Source organism: Balaenoptera physalus, assembly GCF_965194825.1.
Source record: "Balaenoptera physalus genome assembly, chromosome: 6".
Taxonomy (NCBI): domain Eukaryota; kingdom Metazoa; phylum Chordata; class Mammalia; order Artiodactyla; family Balaenopteridae; genus Balaenoptera; species Balaenoptera physalus.
The window spans coordinates 130,916,084-130,939,933 of NC_138885.1; the positions used below are offsets into that span (position 1 = coordinate 130,916,084).

Sequence of the window (23,850 nt, forward strand, 5' to 3'; positions counted from 1 at the left end):
TTGTGGGCAAGTTTTACAAAGAAAAAGTCTGCAGAATTAGGAATGAATATGGAGCCATAACCCCTGAGGCAGCCCCGATACCAAAACCTGAGCAAAAAAACTTTTACCAAAATGGCAAAAAATTACCAAAGAAGACTTGAATAAATGAAGAGATGTATCCTTTTTGTGGCTGGAAAGTCTTTGTGGATGTCCGTTCTACCCCAAATTGATAACTACATTTAACACAATTCCTATCAAGAGCCCAGTGAAAAAAAATTTAATTTTATATAGGTATTCTAAAATTCACCTGGAAGAATAATTATAAGAGCATAGAAAAGCAATTTTTGGAAATAGCAATGAAATAAGGAGGAGACTTGCCCTGTCATGTATTTTTAACTGAGATATAATTTACATTTTAAATGCACAATTGAATGAGTTTTGACAAATGTATACACTCTTGCAACCCAGACAAAATATAGAACATTCTGTCTCCCCAGAAGGTTCCCTTATGCCCCTTTAGAGTTAACCTTCCCCCAAATCCCCCCTCCTCCCACACTAGACCTGACACAGGCAACCACTGATCTGTCACTATAGATGAGTTTAGTTTCACCTGCTCTGGAATTTCATCTGAGTAGAATCTTACAGAAAGTTCTCTTCTGTGCCTAGCTCCTTTCAATCAGCGTGATTGATGTCTGTGAGATTCACCCTCTATCAGATATTAAAATAATTTACTGAGCCTATAGAAATCAAAAGTGTCATACTAGCATAGAAATAAACAGATTGATCAACAGAATAGAACAGAGTCCAGATCTGACTCCAAGTTCAAGTGGGAATTTAGGAGATAAAAAGGTGGCAATTCAGATTAGTCTGGAAAGTATGGATTAGCCAATTAATGACCTGGGGATGACTGGCTCATCACTGAGGGAAAATGAGGTTAGATTCCCTACTGTTCATCTTTTGCTGAAATAAATGACAGATGGATTAAATATTTAAAAATAAAACTAAATCTATCAAAAATATAAGGAAAATACTTTATAATCTTGAATTTGGAGACCTTTCTTTAAGCATTGATCAAAAGCCTATATATATGTAAGATTGATAAACTTGACCTATATAAAAATCTGAAACATTCATCTGGTAAATTAAATCACCTGGGGAAAATAATTGCAACATACATGACAGATAAGGAGTAAATATGCTAAACAGCTTAAAAGCTACTGAAATCAGTTAGGAGGCAAATACCCAAGAGGAAAACAAGCAAAGAATAAGAACAGATCATTCACTGAGGAAGAAATATAAAGGGCCAATAAACAAGCAGTGAGGTTCAAAGAAATACAAATGATAGCAATGGTTTAATATCTAATTATTTTTTAACTATCTGATTGATTAAAAAAAAATTAAGACATCCATTTTTTGTATGCAGATTCAGATACCCGTACATATTCTTTGGGAGGCTTAGTTTTGAGTGGTGTTTTACAAAATGCTCTCCTGTGTGACCCTACTTGATCTTTAGCAGCTCCATTTAGTAGGAAGGTGAGGTCTTATGTTATCGATTTTACAAATAAGGAGCCCTAGGTTCAGTGAGATGTCACAGAGATAGTAAGTGATAAAATCAGGGGTTCACTTGTAGTTTTTTGAATGTTTATTACGTCGCGGTTTTCTTAGAGCTAACCTGGTTAGATTTTTCTCCAATGAATTTTCATCAGTTCAAAAGTTTCAGAATTATTAATGCTAATATATTATGCTCTCATTTCAGGGAAGATAAATTTAATGCCATAAGAATTTACAATCTTGATTCTTAATAAAACATTACATCCATTTAAGGTAAGACACACTGATAGATAAAACGTCTTAAAAAGAATGTGAGAATGACTGCATTGTATTACTTCTTTAGTATGGCAAGGAAGCTGTGAGTTATGGTGTCAAAGGTATTTTAAATTTGTGAAATTGATTAACTAATTGGTTACTCCACTCCTTCAACAAATATGTATTGAAGGAGTGGATTAACCAATTAATCCACTGCTATGCGACAAGGCTCTTTTCTTGACACTGGGGACGCAGAGATGAGCAAGATAGACAAAAATCCCTGCCTGCGTGGATCTGGGGTTCTAAATTTATTTTTCACATATGACAAAGTAATGTTTGTGCTAGTTTAAGTATAAAATATACGACAACTGCAATGTTTTAAATAATCCAAACGGTATAAAAAGCAGATAATTTAATAAACACAAACTGTAGTTTAAAATACACAAAAATGTTCTCCATTTTTGCCTGAAAATTTAACTTAGAATTATAGGAACGTCAGGCTTCCCTGCTAGAAGTTATGTTTATATTTTGTTCCTCTTCTTCTTAAGAAGGTATCAGAAAACCTCCTTAGACTCATTGAGGGCAGCGCCCACCCACCTTAGGAGAGCAGGAAAGGACACCTGCGTCCCTTGACTGAGTTTGCAGGAGGAGAGGGGACAGGGCTCTGACCTTGGAGAAGAGAACATGACAATGGCCTGGGCAAAGGGGAAGGTAATCAGACCCTCTTGTTTCAAAGGTTTAAAAGAAAAAAATCTGACCGACGCCTTGGAGGATCCCTGAGAAACAGAGGACGTAGGTTGTGGGGCTTCTGGGAAATTGGCTTCAGGACAGCTCTGACTGGGAGTCCTGGGCCAGCTCGCCCGGGGGGTGTGGTCGAGCATGTGCCCCAGACAGAGGCCTGCCTGAGGGGGCTCTGCTGGCGTGAGGAGGTGCCAGCCAGGGCTCCAGACCCGGCTCCTGCCTTCCATGCCCAGTCCCATCAGCAGCCCGTGCCTCTGCACCCCTGGCTGTTGCTGCAGGACACGATGCCCTCCAGGCTCCCAGAGCAGCGGGCCCGGGTCTCAAGCCCACTCACACCCCAGCACTTGACGGTCTCAGGGACCACATGGAGGGGAGTAGATGCTAGGGGTGTGGGGACATCGGGCCACAGGAGGGAGCCACGGAAGGGAGCTGGGAGGACACCGGTTACTTGGTGATTTAAAACATTGTCTTTTTTGACACGGATGCTAATGATTGGCTCAAGGAAGGCAAACAGCTGTGTGACACACCTAGAATGTTACAGACCTGTCCCCATCTGTATCCAAGTACACGTGAGCTTGCAGGGGGTGTGCGTGTGCATCAGGTGGCGGTGCCCTTCGCCCCTTGGACTTGATATGAGCTCAGCTCGGGGCGCATTCCACATGCTGAGGACTTTCTGAGGGGTCTGCGCTAGATTCCTGCAGCATCCAATGGGGCCTGCTTTCCCTAGGTCACCGCTGAGCGTGGACCCTGGCCTTTCCTTAATCCTCCATTCCCTCCAAAAGCCGAGCCGCAGGAGGAGGACTTACGTGTCAGCAGGACAACTTCAAACTGACCCCTGGATGCCGCTTTGCGTCAGTGTCCCTCCTTGTTCCCCCTGCCGCGGTCCCCACCGCGGACAGAGCGACTCAGCCAGCTCTGCCGCCCAGATGCCTGGCGCCTTCCATGTTCTCAAATCTCACCTTTCTCTCAAAATATCAAGGTGTTTTTCTCGACAAAGGCAGTGCCTCTCCCAAGGGGATCTCTGCTGCCAGCTGTTAAGCTGAGAACCAGTTCACTTCCTTTCACCTAACGCTGAACCTCTGAATCGGGAGGCACAACTGGACAAGGATGAACTGTTTGACATCAGCTGTTTATTTAATAACCACTGATAAGTTGCAAAAATATCTTACATAAGCCTCTGGAGATGTGCTTGGAGTTTGTTAATGATGGATATTTCAGAGGTTAAAAGGTGGAAGCCACTTCCAGAGGTTGTAAAGTAACCCTTAAAATTCTACGGTGAATTTTACACTTTCAATGGCAAATTGTATGATACCTCAATGAAACTGCTGCAAAAAATTTTAAATTCCATGGCAGCTCCTGGTGAGGAAGAGGTAGGGATGGGAGACAGTTCCATATTTTGGCCACTTGAGGCCCCCCGAGAGCTCTGTCCTCCGGCGGGGATCCTCCACTCCCTCCAGCACCCGCAGAGGGAAGGGCCCCTCAGCTCTGGTCAGGTGGCGTAGAGCATCTGGAGGCACCCATTCTTGAGCACCCCACCTGCTGCGAGAAGGGGCCATGCAGCCGTGTGCAGAGCCCAGACAGCTCATGTCAGCCACAGCCGGAGGAACAGCCAGCCACGGAGGGAGACTGGGCCTTGGCTCGGGCGCTGCCGTTGGACTGAATTCAAGCTCCAACTCCTGGGAGCCAGGGGAATTGTGTGCCCCTCCCACCCAGCTGCTGGGACACTCTTTGTCTGCCCCGCCCCGGGCAGGGCTATCACAAGACCTCTGAAATCCGGCCACAATCAACTGGCCCGAGGTGGGTCTTTGACCCTCAGAGTCTTCCTTCCTGAGTGCCCCCCACCCAAGCCCCCAGACCTTCTCTGATGGTTGAGCAGGGAGGGGAAAGGTATGGGAACTGCCACGCTCATGGTCCTAGCAGGTCTGAGAGAACACACCGACCCTTAGAGAGAGCCAGAGGGCTGATAGAGAAAGTCCCTGTGGCCTTGGCGGTGCTGATTCCAAGCCCCGCCCCTGCCCCTACAGCCCGTCTTCTGCCAGTCCCTGAGGTGCTGAGCGGTCTCCTTCTGCAGAGCCAGTGAGAACTGAGAGTCTCCTCATCTGTAGCCCAAACCTGACCATCAGCAGACTGGGCCCGGGGCTCAAGAGCTCCTGGAGGAGCAGCGGGGAGAAGCCTAGAGCAATGGCCTGGGGGCAGCAAGAGGAGAGGTGTCTGGAGTGCCCCAGGCAGAGGGTGAGAGGTGGCTCAGAGGGAGAGGTGGCTCCTCCAGGGACCCGGCCTGTATTTGTGGAGCCAGCCCCACAGGGTTGGGGTACAACCCTCATCCACCCAGTAGGGCCCTTGCAAGAACAGAGCCTTAGACAGAAGGCTGTTAGAGTGGCCAAGAAGGGCCAAGCTATGAAGTGCCCAGTCCATCTTCACAAAAGTGGTCTGTGCCTGCCTCTTGGAGGAGCGATGTAACAATTCTCCAACAAGAGTGATGTGCTTTGGGTCTTTTTGTTTTGCTAAAATTAAAAAAAAAAAAAAGTTACAGCCACATTACAAAATTTGGAAGATTGAAAACCAACAAAAAAGTCACCCATAAACTACTATTGAGATGTTGAAAAATGCTGTTTTAATTAATTTCCTAGCGTGCAGTTTAGTATTATACAAGCAAGGTGTTAGGGTGGATAAACCTAAACCAGTGATTCTCAAAGTGTGGCCTCAGGAACAGCAGCAGCAGTGGCAGTGTCACCTGGAAACTTGTTAGAAACGCTGATTCTCAGGCCCCACTCACCCTTCCAAGTTAGAAACTGGGGTGGAGCCCAGCCAGCTCTGCTTTAACAGATCCGATGAGCTCTAGTTGGGGAACCATTGGTTTACACCTTTGTAATCCCATGCAGTCCTGCCACTTTACCACCAGAGGGCACCAGCAGGCTGCGGTTTTCCCCTGCCTTTGCCAGCTTTTTTTCCATTCTCTAAGGACCTGCAACAGACATGGAGACCCCGCTACACTTTCTTTTTTTTTCTTTCGTTTTTTTATTGGAATAAGGAAAGACTGATGATATGTTGGGAATTATTGGCTAACCTTAAATGCCACCGTGTTTGGGTCAAATTGTACTGTTGTTCCAGTCCCTGCTTACCTGTCGACCCAGTGTTGTGGCGGTGGCAGAATGTACTTGACAGCACTTATTTAAAAAAATTGTTTTTTGATGTGGGCCATTTTTAAAGTCTTTATTGAATTTGTTACAATATTGCTTCTGTTTTATGTTTTGTTTTTTGGCCACGAGGCATGTGGGATCTTAGCTCCCTGACCAGGGATCGAACCTGCACCGCCTGCATTGGAAGGTAAAGTCTTAACCACTGGACCACCAGGGAAGTCCCTTCACAGCACTTATTTTGTTTGGAACATAAAGAAATGCAAAAGCATATGGGCCAGCAACAAAGATTATCCCCTAAGGAAAGTTTGTATTCTATAGAAAGCAGGAGACAGCGCCTCCCTTTTCCTTCTCCTGGAGTCCGTGGGCGGGGCCCCTGGGATGAGAGCCTGCCTGTCATCAGTGTCTCTCCTCCCCCACCTCCCTCTGGTTACCTCTTGTTTTCTTATTTATTTATTTATTTTATTTTATAAATTTATTTATTTTATTTATTTATTTTTGGCTGCGTTGGGTCTTTGTTGCCCCGCATGGGCTTTCTCTAATTGCGGTGAGCAGGGGCTACTCTTCGTTGCAGTGAGCGGGCTTCTCATTGCGGTGGCTTCTCTCGTTGTGGAGCACGGGCTCTAGGCACGCGGGCTTCAGTAGTTGCAGCGACGTGGGCTCAGTAGTTGTGGCACACGGGCTTAGTTGCTCCGCGGCATGTGGGATCTTCCCGGACCAGGGATCGAACCCATGTCCCCTGAATTGGCAGGCGGATTCTCAACTACTGTGCCACCAGGGAAGCCCTACCTCTTTTTTTCTTGTTGTTATTTTCCAGTCAAATGCACTGAGGTATAATTTACATATATAAGTCTATCCACTGGAAGTGTCCGATGAGTTAAAGTCAATACATTCTGACAAATGTAGCCACCACCCCCACTGATTTTTTTATTTTTTAATTTCTTATTTATTTTTGGCTGCGTTGGGTCTTCATTGCTGTGCGCGGGCTTTCTGTATTTGTGGCGATTGGGGGCTACTCTTCTTTGCGGTGCGGAGGCTTCTCATAGCAGTGGCTTCTCTTGTTGCGGAGCACGGGCTCTAGGTGTGCAGGCTTCAGCATTTGTAGCACACGGGCTCAGTAGTTGAGGCACATAGGCCCTAGAGCATGCGGGCTTCAGTAGTTGTGACGCATGGGCTCAGTAGTTGCAGCGCGTGGGCGATCTTCCCGCACCAGGGCTTGAACCCGTGTCCCCTACATTGGCAGGCGGATTCTAACCACTGCACCCCCAGGGAAGTGGCCCCCTCCCCCCCGCCCATTGATTTTTACAAAAAAGAAACTTCTAATCGACCCAGTTATTTGCCTCCCTTTCCATCTCCCTTCAAAAAGAGTGTTTGGCTGCTGTAATGGCACCTGAGGGCGTCTGAACCCACCTTCAGAACAGTGGGCTCCAGGCAGGGAAGGCTTTCTTGGAGGTGCCCTGTTAGAGCTTCCCATAGAAGGACAGGGGTCCAGTGATGACTCGGTGGATTGAGCTTTCTGACACCTCCCAGGAGCATTCAGCTTTCTCCCTCATGACCCTGAGTTCCCTTTCCTGAGAACGATTCATACCTCAGCAGTTTCTCTGAGTAGTTTGCAAAACCCCCAGACACCTCCCTGGTATACCCAGACACTCTTCCTGTTCGTAGGGCTTTGAAGGGTTTTTAAGAGGATGTACACATAAAAGAGCAGTCTATATTTTCAGAACTGGCTAAAAGGCACTTCCATTAAGTTATGTATTTTTTAAACTTGCTTGTAACTGAGTAGTTATCTAGGACTCAGCGGTACACGTGATTTACTCATTTGACAAATATTTATTGAGTACTTATCATGTTCTAGAGTCTAGATGCTAGACTTTCAGTGTTAACCAAACAAACCTTGCCCCTACAAAATTTACATTCTAGTGGGAAAGGCAAGCAGTAAACAAAGAACCACATAATATAATGTCAGAAGAAAAATAAAGTAGGGTGAGGGGGTAACCAGTGTGTGGGTGGTAAGATGGGAAGTTATTCCAGATAAGATGGTTGGGAAGGTCTGGCTGAGAAGTTGGCATTTGAGCAGAGATCTGAATAATAAATGAATATATCATGAGAATATCTGGGGAAATGGCTGTCCAGGCAGAGAGAACAGCAAATGCAAAGGCCCTGGGGTGGGAATATTACTTGGGCTTCTATGGAGAAGAGAGGAGAGTAATACTAGAAGCAGGGAAACCCACTAGGAGTCTCTTGTGGTTGTCCAGGCATGAGACAGAGGTGGTTTGAGCAGAGTGGGAGCAGAGGAGGGGCAAGATGTGGTCAGATCAAGGATGTCCTTGTAAAGTAGATTCGACAGCATTTGCTTCTGCATTAGATGAATTAAAACCTCTCTACTGAGGTGGTTTCAGGTACACTTCTTAAAATTCTGTGAAATATATTTTTACTTGGAATAATTATCACCTAGGAAAGACTATAGCTTCATATTCACCCCTGTATTCAATGCACTTTACCAGAGTAGCCCATGCACATTTTATTGCTCTTCTTGCCATTTATTAAGTATTAACTGAGACAACAGGTAAGACATTACTAGGGCATCCAGTCTTCTCACAGCCCTCTGAATTAGGTATTATCCCCATTTTACAGATTAAGAAACTGAGGCTCAGAGGGGCAAAGATATTTGTTTAACCACACATCTCCAAAGATGTTTGTCATAAGTGCAAAGGGTCAGAGAGACTGTCTCATCACAGGAAAAGACCACAGAGTGGGAACATTGCCAGAAGACAGATGGAAGCCGTGAGCCAGGGAAAATGGGCTTCTCAGGATCATAAAGGAAGTCTTAAAACTTTGATGGCGGCAATGACAGAGATTGAGCAGCCATTTCTCTTGCTTTTGAGCAGAGATGGGCAAGGAGTAAGCCCAGTTCTGAGAAGGGCTTTTCCTGGAGGCCTCTCTCCTTTACCACGTGCTTTGCATGAGAGCCGCCCTGAGCACTCTGTGATTCTGGGACCATCTCAAGGGACAGAAGCTCACACCCCCAGGCCAGCCACTTTGGCTTCATTTACTGATAACAGAATGCGGCCTGCTCACAGGCCCCGTCCCTTCTGTGAGTGGCCCCCCAGAGTCACCCCAGGGGTCTCATCCATGAGAGTCACTGAACTTCCCATCTGCAGGGATCAGCGCAGGAGCCTTCAGCTTGCCCTTCGCTGCCACAAACTTTCGCTGAGCATCTGTGATGTGCCAGTAACTGGGCTAGTTGCTGGGAACATTAGAACAAGAAAGACCTCATCCCTGCCCTTGAGAAACTCGCAACCACTTTGGGGGAGCATCTTGGTTCTGCCCAAATGGGATTGCTCTTGTGGACCGGGGAGCTAATGACCCCTCTGGCCACCCATTAGTAGGTGTCAATAGGCACAAAGACCTTTGCTGAAGGAGAAAGGAGTTTTGGGGGAGTGTTGGGACGTGTTGGACTGGCTGTAAGGACAAAGCAAAGGACAGACAGAACGGTGTGATGAGGAAGGAGGGGATGGCCTGGGGTCACTTGTCACCCTCCACCCCTGCCCCTCCCCACATGGATTGACCTCAAGGCCCAAAGGCCAGAGAGGCTGGTGGCAGCAGCTGAAGGAGCAGCTCACGAAGATCTGACCCAGCAGCATTGCTCAGGGACCGGGGCCTCCTCGACCCCAGCCCCAGAGAGCTCAGGTGGCCTCAGTGGCGGGTTTCTGTGCCCAACAAAGCAGCATTCCTGGGGGGGGCTTCGACAGCATGGCTTGGCCAGTGTCCCCTTTGAGGGCTTGTGTGCCATCGACTGTCCGCCTGGAGGACAAGGAAAGAAAGTGTGTGGTGCCTCTGGGGTTTCCCTGAAATTAGTGGGGTGGTTGTGGCAGAAGGCACCATCCTACAGGCTGTGGTAATTTGGGCATCACTGTTCATGGGACTGGGCTTTTGTTTGCAGTTTGGGAAGCCGGGCACTCAGGTGGTGGAATGTGCATGCACCTTGTCTTGTAGTAATCGTAGCTCTTCATGTGCCAGGCAAAGAGCAAAGACCCTGACACGCATCATCTCAGGTCATCCTCACAGTAGCCGCACGAGGTAGGACTATTATTGCTCCCATTTTACAGACGAGGATGCTGAGGTTTCATTTGCCCAAGCCTCCCAGCTGGAGGGGATGGTGCCAGGAAAGGGGCCCAGGTCAGCTGACATCTGGTGCTGGTCCACCCACCTCTGCATGCAGCTTAGGAAACCCCCCTCCTGGAAAAGGTCCAGCCAAGCACAGGGCTGGGTTCTGAGAGCCTGATTTTATTCTAAGAGTTTCCTTTCTTGGAGTTTTTGAAATTCTTCTCCCTTTTGAAATAACCTTATTGTTTTCTACATAACAGATTTATTGAGATATAATTCACATACTACTCACTTCACCCCTTTAAAAGGTACATTCAATGGTTTTCAGTATATTCAGAGTGGTGTAACCATCACCACAATCAATTTTAGACTGTTTTCTTAACCCACCAAAAGAAATCTCATACCCATTAGCAATCACTCCCTATTTCCCCTCACCCTCCCACTCCAGCCCTAGACAATCACTCAGAATATATTTTCTGCTTCTGTAGATTTGCATGTTCTGGACCTTTCATGTACATGGAACCATACAATATGTGACTTTTGTGTCTGGCTTCTTTCACTTCGCATAATGTTTCTAAGGTTCATCTATGTTATGGCATGTATCAGTACCTTGTTTCTTTTTATTGCCGAATAGTATTCTGTTGTGTGGCTAGACCACATTTTATTTATCCATTCACTAGCTGTTGGACATTTGGGTTGTTATCACTTTTTGGTTATTATGAATAACGCTGCTGTGAACATCTCTATGTGTATATATACATGTACATACATATATAGACACGCATATGTACATGTATACATACCTCTTCATTGCAAACAAGGCAAGTACAACCAAAAAGTACAAGAAATAAAAAGTCAGAGCCACCTGAAATCCCTCATCTAGAGGTAATTGTTGTCACCATTTGGCCAACATACTGCCAGATGTCATCCCATTTCAAGCCTCAGAAATGATCTAAACCGTTTCTTTGAGTTTGGGCCCAGCTTCCTCCACTCTCATGGGTCATGGATCATGCAGGAGGCTGACAGCAGCCCCCCCCCCCAACCCCAGGCCTTCATGGAAAGATGCTGAGGGCTCTTTGGGCCAATTCTCTCCACTGGGGGTATGGAGGGGGTGTGGGTGCATCTCAGGGCCTGGGAAGAAAGTATGTGTGTATATAATACTATCATACTTTTATTAACACAGACGTGCTTGTACTTAATGTTCAGATACCTAATTATACCCAAGTTTTTACTGATGGGGTGCTTTCAGTCATGAAAAGGAGGTAGATCCTTCCGCAGGAGGCTGTCCAAAGCTCCCAGTTCTTCTCCATGCTGCCTGAGCCCTGGCGGCGGCGGCAGCTCGCCTGCCTCGCCTTTCTTTGCTCACACCCGGAATTCACAGCAGTACTGGCGTCCACAGACCAACTCACCCGAGCAGTAAGCCGGGAGAGGGAGCCCCGCAGCGCTTTCCAGGGCTCAAAGCCCACCCGGGGTCCCCTATCTCAGCCTGCGCACCCAAGCCTGGGGTCCATCTGCCCCCATCGACACACGCTCCACGCGGCACTCTGATGACCAGCCTTTCTCGCCAGCACCCTCAGGCTTGTCTGACTTTGTCCCAGGGGAGCCCTTGATGCTCCCAGCGCTGTCGCGCCCCCTGGTGTCCATCCGAGTGGAGCGCCTTCTCTGACCCTCTTGGATCAAACAACTAGGACCCCTGGAACCCTGTTTCTGTCCTGCTCATAGCCGAAGCCTTAAGGCCCCAGCAGATGAGACAAAGCGAGAGAAGACCTCGGAGAGATGCCTCGGAGAGCCGGCCAGCCCCAGAGAGGACAGGTCTGTCCATTCTCCAGCTCCGGATCTGCGGCTCGTCGGCCAGAGAAGGATGCGCGGCAGCTCCGTTTGCCTCTCGGGAGCGCAGCGCAGAGCCGGTGCCTGCACTGCCGCTCGGGAAATGAAAGGGTTGGCAAACTCTGGGGAGGAAGCGCACGTATGCTGCCCCGTGTAATGCACAGAGCCCATACTGGCCCGACACACACACACACACACACACACACACACACACACACACACACACACACACACCCCAACACAGGGGCTGAGATTCAAACCTCACACCCGTGGGAGGGGCCCGGGCAGCCACGGAGAACAGGCAGGGGGCAGAGAAGCCAGCCCAGACTAAGACGTGTGCAGTGGGGCCGTGTCTGGAGAAGGGCGTTAGGGTGGAAAGTCAAAATATCTGATGGACATGGGGGAACAAAAAGAAAGCTGGAGGTATTTTGGAGTGAGGTGGTTTCGGTAGTTGTAACAGTCCAGTTAAGGAGACTGTCCTCAGATTATGTTAATGGAGACCCAGAAAGGGCAGAAGAGGTCAGGGAAGAAGCAAATGGGCTAAATTCTTTGTCTCTCTTGTGGAGGAGCTCAAAGTTATTGTTTGTGATTTTGATTCTGGTAATAATATAAATGTGGGTTTAATAATTTTCATGAAAAACTAAATGGAACCACTAACAGAATTAAAAACAGGATGTCTACTTTCCAAATCATTGCAGATTAAAGCAAGCACCATAGTCTACAGAAGAAAAAAAATTCAATTAAAAGGAACAAAAAAATTAAAGAAGCTTAAAAACACAAAGTCAAAATTCAGATAAAGAAGTTGGGCCAAGCGTGAGCAATAATGACAATAAATGTGAACAATCTAGTTTTCTTATTAAAAGGCAGAACGTCTCAAATTACATATATTTTAATCTAATACATTACAAACACACCTAAATTATAAAAAAAAATACCAGAGAGGGAAAGAATCAAAGCTTGGGCAAAGATATCAAGCACAAATAAAAATAAAGTAGGGCTGATATTCACATCAGGTAAAGGAGAATTTCCTAGGGAGTGTATGGCACACAGCGAAGGAACTCTAAGTGTTGGCTACGTGTGGGTGTAGGTGCTTGCTCCTGCTCGCTAAAGTGCAGGTCTCCTCCATTTCTGGGCACGAGGGAGGACTGCACTTCCTCAGCCCCTCAAAGTAGGGCATAGTCACGTGACTTGCTTTGGCCAATTAAGTGTGACTATAAGTCTCGGGCATCCTGTCTGGGTAGAAGCCCCTGGTTGCTTGACCTCCCAGCAGGCTCTCTTCCATGTCACATCAACTGAAGAAAAATTCCTTGATTTGGAGGTGTAGCACTGAGCCATTGTATGGTGAGGAGTTGCCCTGAAGGACTGCTCAGCTCCGTAACAGACTTTGTGCAAGCAGGAAATAAATATTTTAAGCCACTGCATTTTGGCTGTTGTTTGTTACTGCAGCATAACCTCACATTTCCTATCTAATACCTATATTAATACTGAACCTTTATGCACTGAATAAATAACAACTATATGACTATTAAAATATAAAGATAGCTTTTTTTTTTTAATTTAATTTAATTTTTTTTGGCTGTGTTGGGTCTTCGTTTCAGTGCGAGGGCTTTCTCTAGTTGCGGCAAGTGGGGGCCACTCTTCATCGCGGTGCGCGGGCCTCTCACTATCACGGCCTCTCTTGTTGCGGAGCACAGGCTCCAGACGCGCAGGCTCAGTAATTGTGGCTCACGGGCCTAGTTACTCTGCGGCATGTGGGATCTTCCCAGACCAGGGCTCGAACCCGTGTCCCCTGCATTGGCAGGCAGACTCTCAACCACTGCGCCACCAGGGAAGCCCAAAATATAAAGATAAATAAATACTGTATGATTTCACTTATATGTGGAATCTCAAAAATAAACGAATAAACGCAACAAACAGAAACAGACTCATAGATATGGAGGACAAACTGGTGGTTGCTGGTGGGGAGGGCTGTGGGGGGATGAGTGAAATAGGTGAGGGAGATTAAGAGGTACAAACTTGCATCTATAAAATAAATAATTAACAGGGTTGTAATATACAGCATAAGGAATATGGTCAGTGATATTGTAATCGTTTTGTAGGATGACAGATGGTAACTAGACGTATTGTGGTCATTTTGTAATGTAGAAGAATATCAAATCACTATGTTGTACACCTGGGACGAATATAATATTGTAAGTCAATTATAAAGAATAATAACAATAAAAAGAAAAACTATAAGGATAAATAGAAAAAAATCACATTTTTCCAACATCATTATCAGTCTTCAGTGGGGCACGGAGGGAGGGACGTGGATGGTGTAGGTGGTGTGGAGGGAGCACCAGTGACCCTCCAGCCAAGCTCAGTAAAGGTGTGAATGTGGGGCAACTCCTAGAACAGGAGCTGCCAGTCACACAGTGCCCACACTTGGGACTCAGTCAATCCTTTGTCTCCTGCATTCAAGACAATCACCTGCCTCCAGGGAGGTGATATCAGCCCCCATACCTGCTGCAGGCCTCATCCCTGCTAGAGGAAGGTGCCGGACCCCTGCCTCAAGCCAAATCCCTCTTGCGCTTTGTGATTCTGTTTGCCTCCCACCTTACCCACCCTGGCAGGCGACTCCTGCAGGCCACCTGACCCGGGTTCCCCTGCTGGCTGGCTCCTGGTGGGTTTAGCCAATTGGAGGCACGAGCGAGAGGCTGGGGGGGTGGGGAGAGAAGTTGGGGTATTTCTCCCTCATTCCACCCTGCACCGTGGCACAGTTCCAACCCCAGGACAGTTTCTCCCTTCATCCCGGGCTTCCCACCAGCTCCTCCGTCACACCGGCCCACACCTCTGTAGATGGTCCCTTGGGTTAAGCCTCTTCATGTAAACCGTCTGAGTCAAATCCCATTTCTGATGGGACCCTGACTTTTCTCCCTAACGGGGGTTGGGGCTCCTCAGTCCGTCCCCCACCACCCGCGTGGGTGAAGAGCTCTTCCTATGGAAGAGCAAGGCTCTGGCCGTGTCCGGATATCGTGGCGCCTCTGATCACCCCCAGAGCCTCCCCTGCTTGTGTGCAGCCCCATCTTGGACCACACGTTTGGCACCAGGGGAGGACCGCTCCTATCTCAGGCAGAGGAGGGAAGGCAGACTCCTGGAAGCTGCCTGGCGGAGGACCTGGAAGCTCTGCCTCACCTCCATGGTGGGCGCAGGGTGGTACCTCCCTGGCACGGGCTCGAGAGACGGGGCCTCTCCTGCAGGTGTGTTCGGGAGCCCGAGGCGGGGTTCCTGGGCCCAGTCCTGCCGAGCCAGGCTCCTCCGTGCCACCAGCCGTAGCACCAGGCAGACTCCCCCATTCCCCAGCCTGACTCCCCAATAACCGAGTGCTTCGGGGAAGGGAGTGCCTTCCTCCGGAACACCCCCAGGCCTGAGGCCTTCCAGCACCTGTATCTCTCTTCGCCTCTGCCTAACCCTGCTGGTGTTTCGCAGTGAACCGTCTAACAGCGCAGGGGTGCCGGCCCCGCCCCGAGGACCAGGGCTCCAGTGAGGCCCGTCCCCTGAGCTGGTCGGGGCTGCTGTGCTCACCCCGGTGAGAGAAGCTGCAGGGTCTCCAGCAGCTCTGGAGGCGAGTTGCTCGTGCAGAGGGACGAGCCCAAGATACAGCCCGGAGCTACTGGAAGCCTTGGGCAGTACCACCACCCGGGTAATCTCTGGAGGTTTCAAAACTTTTCCTGGTACTGATGGACTCTCTGTTGGTCCTTCCCCGGCTTTCCAGCAGAAACTCGTGGCTGGGATGACGTGTCCCCGTAGCTGCCGAGGAAGCCGTCGGAGGACTTCAGGTTTGGATGTCAAGGAGGACTTGCCTTCTGGCGACGTCCTACGCCAACAGGTTGAGGGGCTGGCCTCCACCAGCGGGAGGCTGAACTGGCAGCAGAGAGTCGTGCATGTTGTTTGCAGCTAATTCAGGGATGAGAGCTACTTGGGAGGAGAGCATGTGTCGCTTGGGCCTGAGGATCCTGGCAACCCAGATACTGTCCACGGAGAAAAGCTTTAGCTTCTGGTGGCGGCTCCCTGAGTCCCAGAATTCTCCGCCCCTTTTGCCTCTGGGCTTTGGAAGATGTGCCTGCCTCACCATCAGCAAAGCCCACGGAGTGCCCACCGCCTTCCTGCTCCTGCAACGCCCCTCAGCATCCCCTGGCACGGGGTCTACAGACAGCACAGTGAACTGAGGCACTGGCGAGCCCTGGGTGCTGGGGGCCCTCGCCCTCATTGACCTGGCACCTGAGTTCTGAGCCACAGAAGTGGGGTGAGAGAAGGAAGATAGCCACGCAGCAGAGAGCTCAGCCCAAAGAAGGGCCCTGGGGCAGTGGCGGAAGCTGAGGAGTGGGAAGGGCGCGTCTTCCCCAGCTGGAACTTGTCTTCAAAGCTGTTTCCTCACCCAGGTGAGGTCACTGTGTCGGCCGCTGACCCACCTGAGAACCTGCTGCTGAGGGAAGAGAGGTCAGGGGCTCGGATGCCAGCAGAAAAGCCAGGTGCCACTGGCCACCTCCCCTGCCACCAGAGCCAAATTCCCTCTGGAGATACTCGGCTAGGCCTGCTGACCCCATGTCTTTGGGGCCACACTGCTCCCAATCCCCCTGGGAGGGGTCGTGCTCACCTGGTGGAACCAGCCCCAAAGGCTCTTTTAGTCCTTGTTTTCACCAAACGAGGGACAGAAGACAGAGGGGGAATGCACAGGAGAGTCACGTACCAAGGATGGAGTGAGATTAGCTCGGAATTATTTAAGTTTCCTGCTGGTTTCAGGAAAAGAGATTCTAAATAGTCATAATTTCTCATGCAAGACTCCATAGGAACCATAATTGTTAGCAGCTTCAGGTGAAAAGAAAACACAACCCCCTCAGAAAGCACACTGCACTATGCAAATAGGAAACCTGATAATATGTTCTCTTTCTTTCTGAGCTCCTTGGCCTCAGGCCCCCACTGAGCCTGGTCCGTGTTAGGAGGAAAAACGACCCGCCCCATGCTTCCCAGAGCTGAGATTCATAAGGTAACCAGACCAGATTCCGCAAGATATATAGAAACCTTCTAAATCTCCCCAAAGCAGAAAGGAGGTTTTCAGTGAGTTGTTTCCTTTAATAACAGAGAGAAGATGGAGTAGAATTAGAGGCCCTCAGTCAGCTAAATTCAATTTTAATTTAATTCACCGCATCTGACTTCTCAGCTGTCCCGTGCTCTGAGCAGCTTCCTGACCTGGCCGAGCTGGGCAGAATCACTTGGGACAAAAGCCACATGGCCAATCCTATCCCTGGAGGTAGGAGTCAGTAGATCAGAGGGTGGATAGGGGCAGGAATCTGTATTTTTAACAAGATTCCTGGGGGATTCTGATACAAATCAACCCAGAATCGGAACCGGAACCGGCTGCTAGATCTATTTAGAGGCAAAAGCCTTGTCTCCGCGTTCTCCCTCCTCCTCAGACTAATTCTTAAAAAAAAGGTGCAATGAGTAAATAAAGACAGCTTTCAAGATGTTCATGGAATGACTTTTTTTTTACATTTTTCAACTAGTTAAGACAAAAACATTACAATGATTGACTTCTTTCATTTAGTTACATAAATAAAATTTTTATAAATATCTCTTTATAAACAATATAAATAGCTTTACAACATAAATACATTTATGCATGACATGAATTTACAAACAGCAATGTTTTACAGCTGGTTTTGTCAGTCTCTTAAAAACTGTCCCTTGTCATCACGTCGGTGTAGGTGTGTGTGTTTTGTGTATATAATATATATAATATATAACTTTTTATTTTTCATTAAAAAAAAACAAACAATAAAGTCATACCCCCCTCCCTAAATAATAATAAAACAGCTGGTGTTGTGTATTCCCAGTACCAGGAAAAAAAAAAAAAAAGAAATGTAAAAGCCACATTGCGCTGGAGGTGCTTCCAGATGCTGGGAGGCTGATGACCAAGGATGACCTCAGCAAAACGGAGCAAGTTCCCAATCCTGAAACACAGAGGGGCCAAGGGACACTCAGCTGAGACAGCCCAGCCTGCACAGCACTTCTAGAACCTTCCTCCCTTTCCTGCTGTAGCGGGAGGCAAAATCCCTCCACATTTGCCCTACAGGCCCTGACGAAGGCCTTCCTGCAGAGGAAAAAGGGCCCTTCCACTCAGCGCCTCTCCAGGTCCTCATCCATCGCCTGCTGTGTCCTTGGCACTTCCTGCCTCAGCACAGGTGGAACCAGAAAGTCAGCCAGCCCTCCTCCCCCTCTGGCTAAGTGCAGGCCTTGCCCTTGGCTCTCAGAGAGACACAGTGAGGGAAAGGGAATGGAAAATGCACCCTGCCCCCCGCCCCGGCCCAGCTCTATTTTTTGCTACAATACAAACCCTCCGTCAGGTGCTTTACGTGTCTGGGGGATGGCGGAGGGAAGGGGGAGAGAAGCATCTGAAGATTTGGGAAATCTGGGCTCAAATCCCAACTCTGAATGTTACTTCCTGGATGGCCCTGCATAGCTTTGAGTATCGCTTTCCTCACCCATAAAATGGGATAATAACCACCTCCCAGGGCTGGCTTTAAGATTCAATAGTGGGCCACACACTGGGCATTGGCAGAGTGTCTGGGTCACAGCTGCCCATAAATAGCACTTCCTTCCCCAGCTGGCTTCTCCTCAGAAAGGGTCCCCTTCAGAATCAGAGGAAATGGTGTGTCACACCGGCCCTGGGGAAATGAGTGGTCGTGCTGGGTTTGCTGGCTCGTGAGTTGGCAGAGTCATTTGATGAGGGCTGCACCCAGTCTCTGCTAATGGTGTGTGGGTGCTCGGGGGCCAGAGGAAGGCTTCCTCCTGAGACAGGGGGGTGCCCTCCCAGAGGACAGTCCGGGCAGAGACACCCTGGGCCTCAAGGCCTTGATGAACTCTTCCCCAACCCCCTTCTCTGCCGTCCCATATGTTTAAGCAGAGGACAGATGTCTGTGATGTCCCTGGGCCCCATGGGCAACGTGTTCATCCAGGCATCCTCCACACCTCATCCCTGCCATTAGCATCTTATAATCAAGGCTATAACCATCAGCGACAGTCATTATGGCAGCGGGTTAGAGCCAAAGTCAACTCCTGTGTAGAGAAATGGCCACAGCCTCGGAACAGCTTTCATTAATGGGAAAACCCTAAGCTGTCTTTCTCTTTTAAGCCCAGTGAGATACCCTAGGCATCTCCACTAGGAGGCTGCAGGCAGCAGGAAGGATGCTCTGCCTTCTCACGGGGCTGGGCGTGAGGGTGGGGTTGAGAAGGTTAAAGGTGTTGGAGGTGGGCATACAGCTAAAAGAGAACTTCCAGGAGGTTGACAAACTTCCCTGGTCAAAGGGGTCAAGAAGTCTTAGCAACCTGGATTCCCCCTGCGGAGTACCTCTCTCCACGAACACCTGGTACCCACAGACAGCCTCATCCAAGAACAAGGGGTCTATGGGGACGTGCACGCCAGGCACTTGCCAAGACCTCATCTCCTGCTAACTCATAGGATAACATTTGTTTGGATTCTAAAGTTTGAACTTGGTGCTTAACTCACAAATTGAAAATTTGACGCCTGTGGCTCTATCTCTTCATTGTTGAGACAGGAGAGAATAGAACAAACCCATCACAATGGTAGCTTCTAAAGGCTGATTCACTAGTGCAAAAATCATGGCAAGTCAAGATCTCAGACAAACGAAGCCCCTGCAGGAGGAGCACACAGCCTGGCCAAGTCTGGCTGCAGAGAGGAAGGACACCAGCTAAATGCTAGGGCAGGCGGGCAAGGAGTGCTCCTAACCTGGGTGGGGCAGGTTTTCCGGGTCATTGACGGACATTTTAAAGAGCCCCTTTGGGCATCCTGCAGGCCCCAGATCATCTTAGGCTAGTGTCCGGCCCTTAAGTTGCTCATGAGTTAATTTGGGGAGGTAAATAGGTTCACAAACAACCATAGCTCAGGTGAAAAAGTTTTCTGTGTAATAAAAAAGGCTCAGGCATTGCACTGGAGACCTTCAGAGATGGGCGCTCTTGTCTTTTGGGGGAAGACAGTGTAGACACTGATAAGGCTTCTGGGGTGAGAGAACAGCTTGGCCTGCAGTGGGACAGAAAGACTGTGGGACAGGGAATGACAGCAGCTGGCTGCAGGCAAGGCTGGACACCAGGAGGTCAGATTCGAAATCACCTGAATGTCAGTTCCAGAGGCTGGGATGTTGTTTCTCCATGGATACTAATGGGCAGCAGGAATGAAGAGGAGTGGGGAAAGGAGGGAAGGACATTTGCCGTACTACCTTGCCAGGGGTGCAGCACCCGGCAGGGGCTGAAGGTAGCACAGGGGTTTCCAGCCTGGTGGAGGCGGAGGAGGCCATACCAGAAACCCAGGTATGGAGCCTAGGCATGGTGGGGGTGGGGGGGGGAGGGTGGAGGGGGGGGCGGGGCTCAGTTTGGGACATGTTGAGTTTCAGGTTGAGGCAAAAAAATAGATTTATTTTAGTTTCTTTTTCCTTGTCCTAGAATAGTGCCACAAACACTGAGGTTCGATCCTGAAGTCACACAGATTGCAGCAGCGTCAGGACCCTGGACAGACCAGTTTGCCCACGGCCATGGTTTAGAGAAGGGACAAGAATCAGAATGCTCTGGGGCAGAAATTCTCCCGGGTGATGCTAACAAATGGCTGTTCTCCCTACTGTGAGGCGGCAGGTATCGCTCCAAGTCCGTCCCATTACAGGGACAACAGACCCAGGGAGCTGTCCTGACCACTGGGCTGCTTACTGCCCAGCACCATGATGCAGTGGCTAGCAGATCAAAGTACCCTTGACTTGTACGTATGCCTTTCCTCCTCTGCTCCCACTAACCCAGGATCAGCCCTCAATCCCCCCAGTTGGAGAACTGGGGCCAGTGTTGCTGGTTGCCTTATGGTCCTGGGGTGGGTGGGACCCCCCTCCCAAGCTGTCTCTGTTTCTCCAGAGGGAGCCAGCTGGGTTCATCCATGCTGAGCCATTTCTGACCTTGCCAAAGTTCCCTGACCACTTTATCCCTCACTTTCTCCATCTGTAAAATGGGATGATAAATGGTGTTGGGGGCAAATGTCTAGCACACTCACTCAATCTTGTGCCCAGATGGTCTGGCTGGGAAGCGGAAAGGTCCAGGGGATCAGAGAGGAGCCGGCCTGCGGGAGGGGGTACAGGCTTGGTTCTGGGGGGCTTCACGGGAAGCTGGGTGTGCAAGAGCTCCCGGCGGCCGGGGTTGGTGGTACTCACCGCCGCCAGGGGTCGCCGCACTAACATCCCAGGCCGCTCATGGAGCCGATCCTGTCCAGCTTGAGGCCGAAGCAGCCCTTGGACAAACCCTTCTTGTTGCCTCCCTTGTATTTGCGCGCGTTGGGGTGCTCTTGCAGAAGACGGGCCCACGCCGCCCGAGACTTGGTGTCGACGCGCAGGTCCCGGAGCAGTCGCGACCGGTCGCCCTTGGGATTGGCGCCGCCGCCCCCGGGAGTCTTGTCGCCCTTCTTCTGACCTCCGCCCGCAGCCTGGGGCTCGGCCACCTCCTCCCCTGGCGGAGTGCGCGGGACCTGTCCGAAGGAAAGAACGCGCAGGTGAAGGGACGCACCGCGGCAGCGCGGGGGACTTTGCGGGGCCGCTGGTGCTCCAGCCCGACACTCCGGCCAGTGCGGTTTGTCCCTTTCGAGTCCTGAGCGCGCCCCCAGAGGTGCCGGACGGCTCGGCCCTGCATCCACCTGCCACGCGGCCGCCGTTGTCCGCTCCTTCGGGGAGCCCCTTGCCCTCCTCTCCTTTGCCCCTTGCCGGGCTGACCACACTGAGGCAGAGGCTGCGCATTTGTCGATGCTCTCCCGAGTCCGGGCTTCGAGGGCTCCCCAGCTCTCACCCGCGCACATCTCAGGGGAGAGAGAGGGCCGCCTTCCCGCCCCCTCTGCTCCCTCCGGCGGGCCACACCCTCCTAGACCCCCTAGCCCTACCACCGCCCCTCACAGTTCCGACGTCCCTGCGACAGCACCCACCTTCGGCGGCGCCCCGGGCTTGGCTTCGGAGGGCCGGAGCGAGAGTAGCGCGAGCAGCAGGGCGCAGGCCAGCAGCTGGGAGAGGTGCATGGTGCCCGTGCGGTGGCTGGGCGCAGACCGGCGGCAGCAAGGGTGCGCGGGGCCGGCGGGCAGACGGGCAGGCGAGCGCGGAGCAGGCTGGCCGGGCTGCGACGCGGGTGCGGGTCCCAGTGCTGCGCAGCGCCTGCTGGGTGCGCTCTGAGCCCGCGGCTCCGCTCGCGCCTTTATAATCCAACCTGCCGCTGATGTCATCCTCCCGCCCACAGGGCAGCCCGGGCCAATGGCACTCGCGCCGAGGGCCGGGAGGGGTCCGCGGGGGCTCCCCCTCTGCCCCCACCTTCATCCCACCCCGGAGGGATCCCGCGGCTCGGCGGGCTCTCTCCCGACTGCGCTCCAAGCTGCAAAGCGGCGCGCACAAGGGAACTCGAATTGCAGGGAGCGCGCCCTGGCATGCCAAGCGTTCGTGCGCCCGCTGCCCTGCGCACAAGGTTGGACCTCAGCACACACGCTCTTCCTGGAAAGGATCAGTTTCCCTCTTTGCAAGTGCAAAGATAGGCTCAGAGGAATTAAGTAACTTGCCCAAAGTCACACAGCCAGAAAGTTGGCACAGCCCGAAATCCACGCAGATCTGCCTTGTTGCCAATCTCTTCCCGGGGCACCTGACAGGCGCGAGGCCTGGCGCTGCGGCTCCACCTTTCACCTGCTCGCCGGGACAGTAATTCAGATCGCACCGACGCCTTTAGGTTGGGGAGGCAGAGGATGGGGCCGGAGGTCCGGGAGGTAGGCACAGAGAGAGCGGGGTTTGCCCGGGGCCGCAGGGGAGAGCGCAAGTCCTTCGCCGGAGAGTGCGAGCTTTTCGCCTGCGGGTGTGTGTGGGAGCGAAACGCGAACGAGATGCGAGTGTTCATGCGTGTGTGCGGCAGCATCTTGGTCCCGCCGCTGTGGCTCTAAGTGCGCCCTCAGCCCGGGCCGGCCCTACAGAACGTCCCCGGGTCTGACCCGCCAGATGGCTTTCTTCTGCACCGACGGGTGCGCGCCTGACCTTGACTGCACCCACTCGAGGATCCGCAGCGTGGGGCTGTCCGCTCCAGTGGCCTGTGCACCTGCACAGTCTGGGGAGGGAGCTTTACCCAGCGCCGAGCCCAGTCTGGTTTCTGTGAGCCATAACAGGTGGTCGCCTTCGCGTTTTCTGCCGCAGAGTGGTCCCTACCATAGTTGTGGGAACACGCCCAAGTATCGCTGCTGCTCACGATTCCCTCTCCTTGGGCAGGGCGTCCCGGTCCCTCGGGTTCTGAGGAGTCCTTCGGGATGGGCCGCAGAGGCAGAGAACCATAAGAATTGAGTGAGATGCAGGAATCTATGACTCCCCTGCCTCCGGAGCAGGGGACTCGGCTGGAGAGCGGAGAGTAGGGGAGCGCTTGCGGACCCCAAGCGCCAAGACTACCCTGAGGGTTGGAGGCACCCAAAAGGCACGACCTTTTTCGGGGAAAGGAAGCTGCACCCCCGGCGGGAACGCCACAGGAATCAAGAGGGGCCAGGAGAACCAAGTGTCATGCGGTGGATCCCACAGCAAAGCCTGAGCCCAGAGCCGGGAGGCAATGCCAAACCCTCTGCTTTCTCTTTCCCACCCTGGCATTCTGTGCCGGAAAGTGGAGGTCCCTTTGTTTAGGAAATAACCTACACCTGAGGCCTGAGTGTGGGGTAGCAGAATCTCCTGAACTCCAAGATGATCCAGGCATCAGCAGGGCATCCTTTGTATTCTGGTGAGTTGACTCATCACCTCCGGGCAGCCAGCCTGATTGCCTCCGCATGGTAACACCCATAGAGGGGCACCAGTCTTTCATTTGAGGAGAAAGGAAGAGGTATAAGAAGGGGAAGAGGGAGGGAGCTCCAGGTGGACGATGGAAGTCCCCTCTCCTCTTTGTCTACTGGACAAAGAGGAATGTTACCAATCTGGAACTTCTTTGAGACTTGCTTTGTTTATACAGGTTTGAGGAGCCAGGCAGATTGATTCTTTTTTTTGTTTTATTAATAAATTATTTATTTATTTATTTATGGCTGTGTTGGGTCTTCGTTGCTGCCCGCAGGCTTTCTCTAGTTGTGGTGACTGGGGGCTACTCTTCGTTGCGGTGCGCAGGCTTCTCATTGCGGTGGCTTCTCTTGTTGCAGAGCACGGGCCTTAGAGCGAGTGGGCTTCAGTAGTTGTGGCACATG

The 23,850-nt window shown here is 50.9% G+C and overlaps 1 protein-coding gene across 1 annotated transcript; it reads right to left on the reverse strand.

Annotated features, from left to right (window-relative positions):
• Positions 1-15,124: 15,124 nt before the first annotated feature.
• Positions 15,125-21,844, reverse strand: NPPC (natriuretic peptide C). Its single transcript, XM_082466489.1, has 3 exons — positions 21,598-21,844; positions 20,840-21,150; positions 15,125-17,587 (listed from the first exon to the last, which is right to left on the reverse strand). Exons 1-2 carry the CDS (start codon positions 21,685-21,687, stop codon positions 20,860-20,862), a joined length of 381 nt encoding a protein of 126 aa, XP_082322615.1. The 5' UTR covers positions 21,688-21,844; the 3' UTR covers positions 15,125-17,587; positions 20,840-20,859.
• Positions 21,845-23,850: the final 2,006 nt, after the last annotated feature.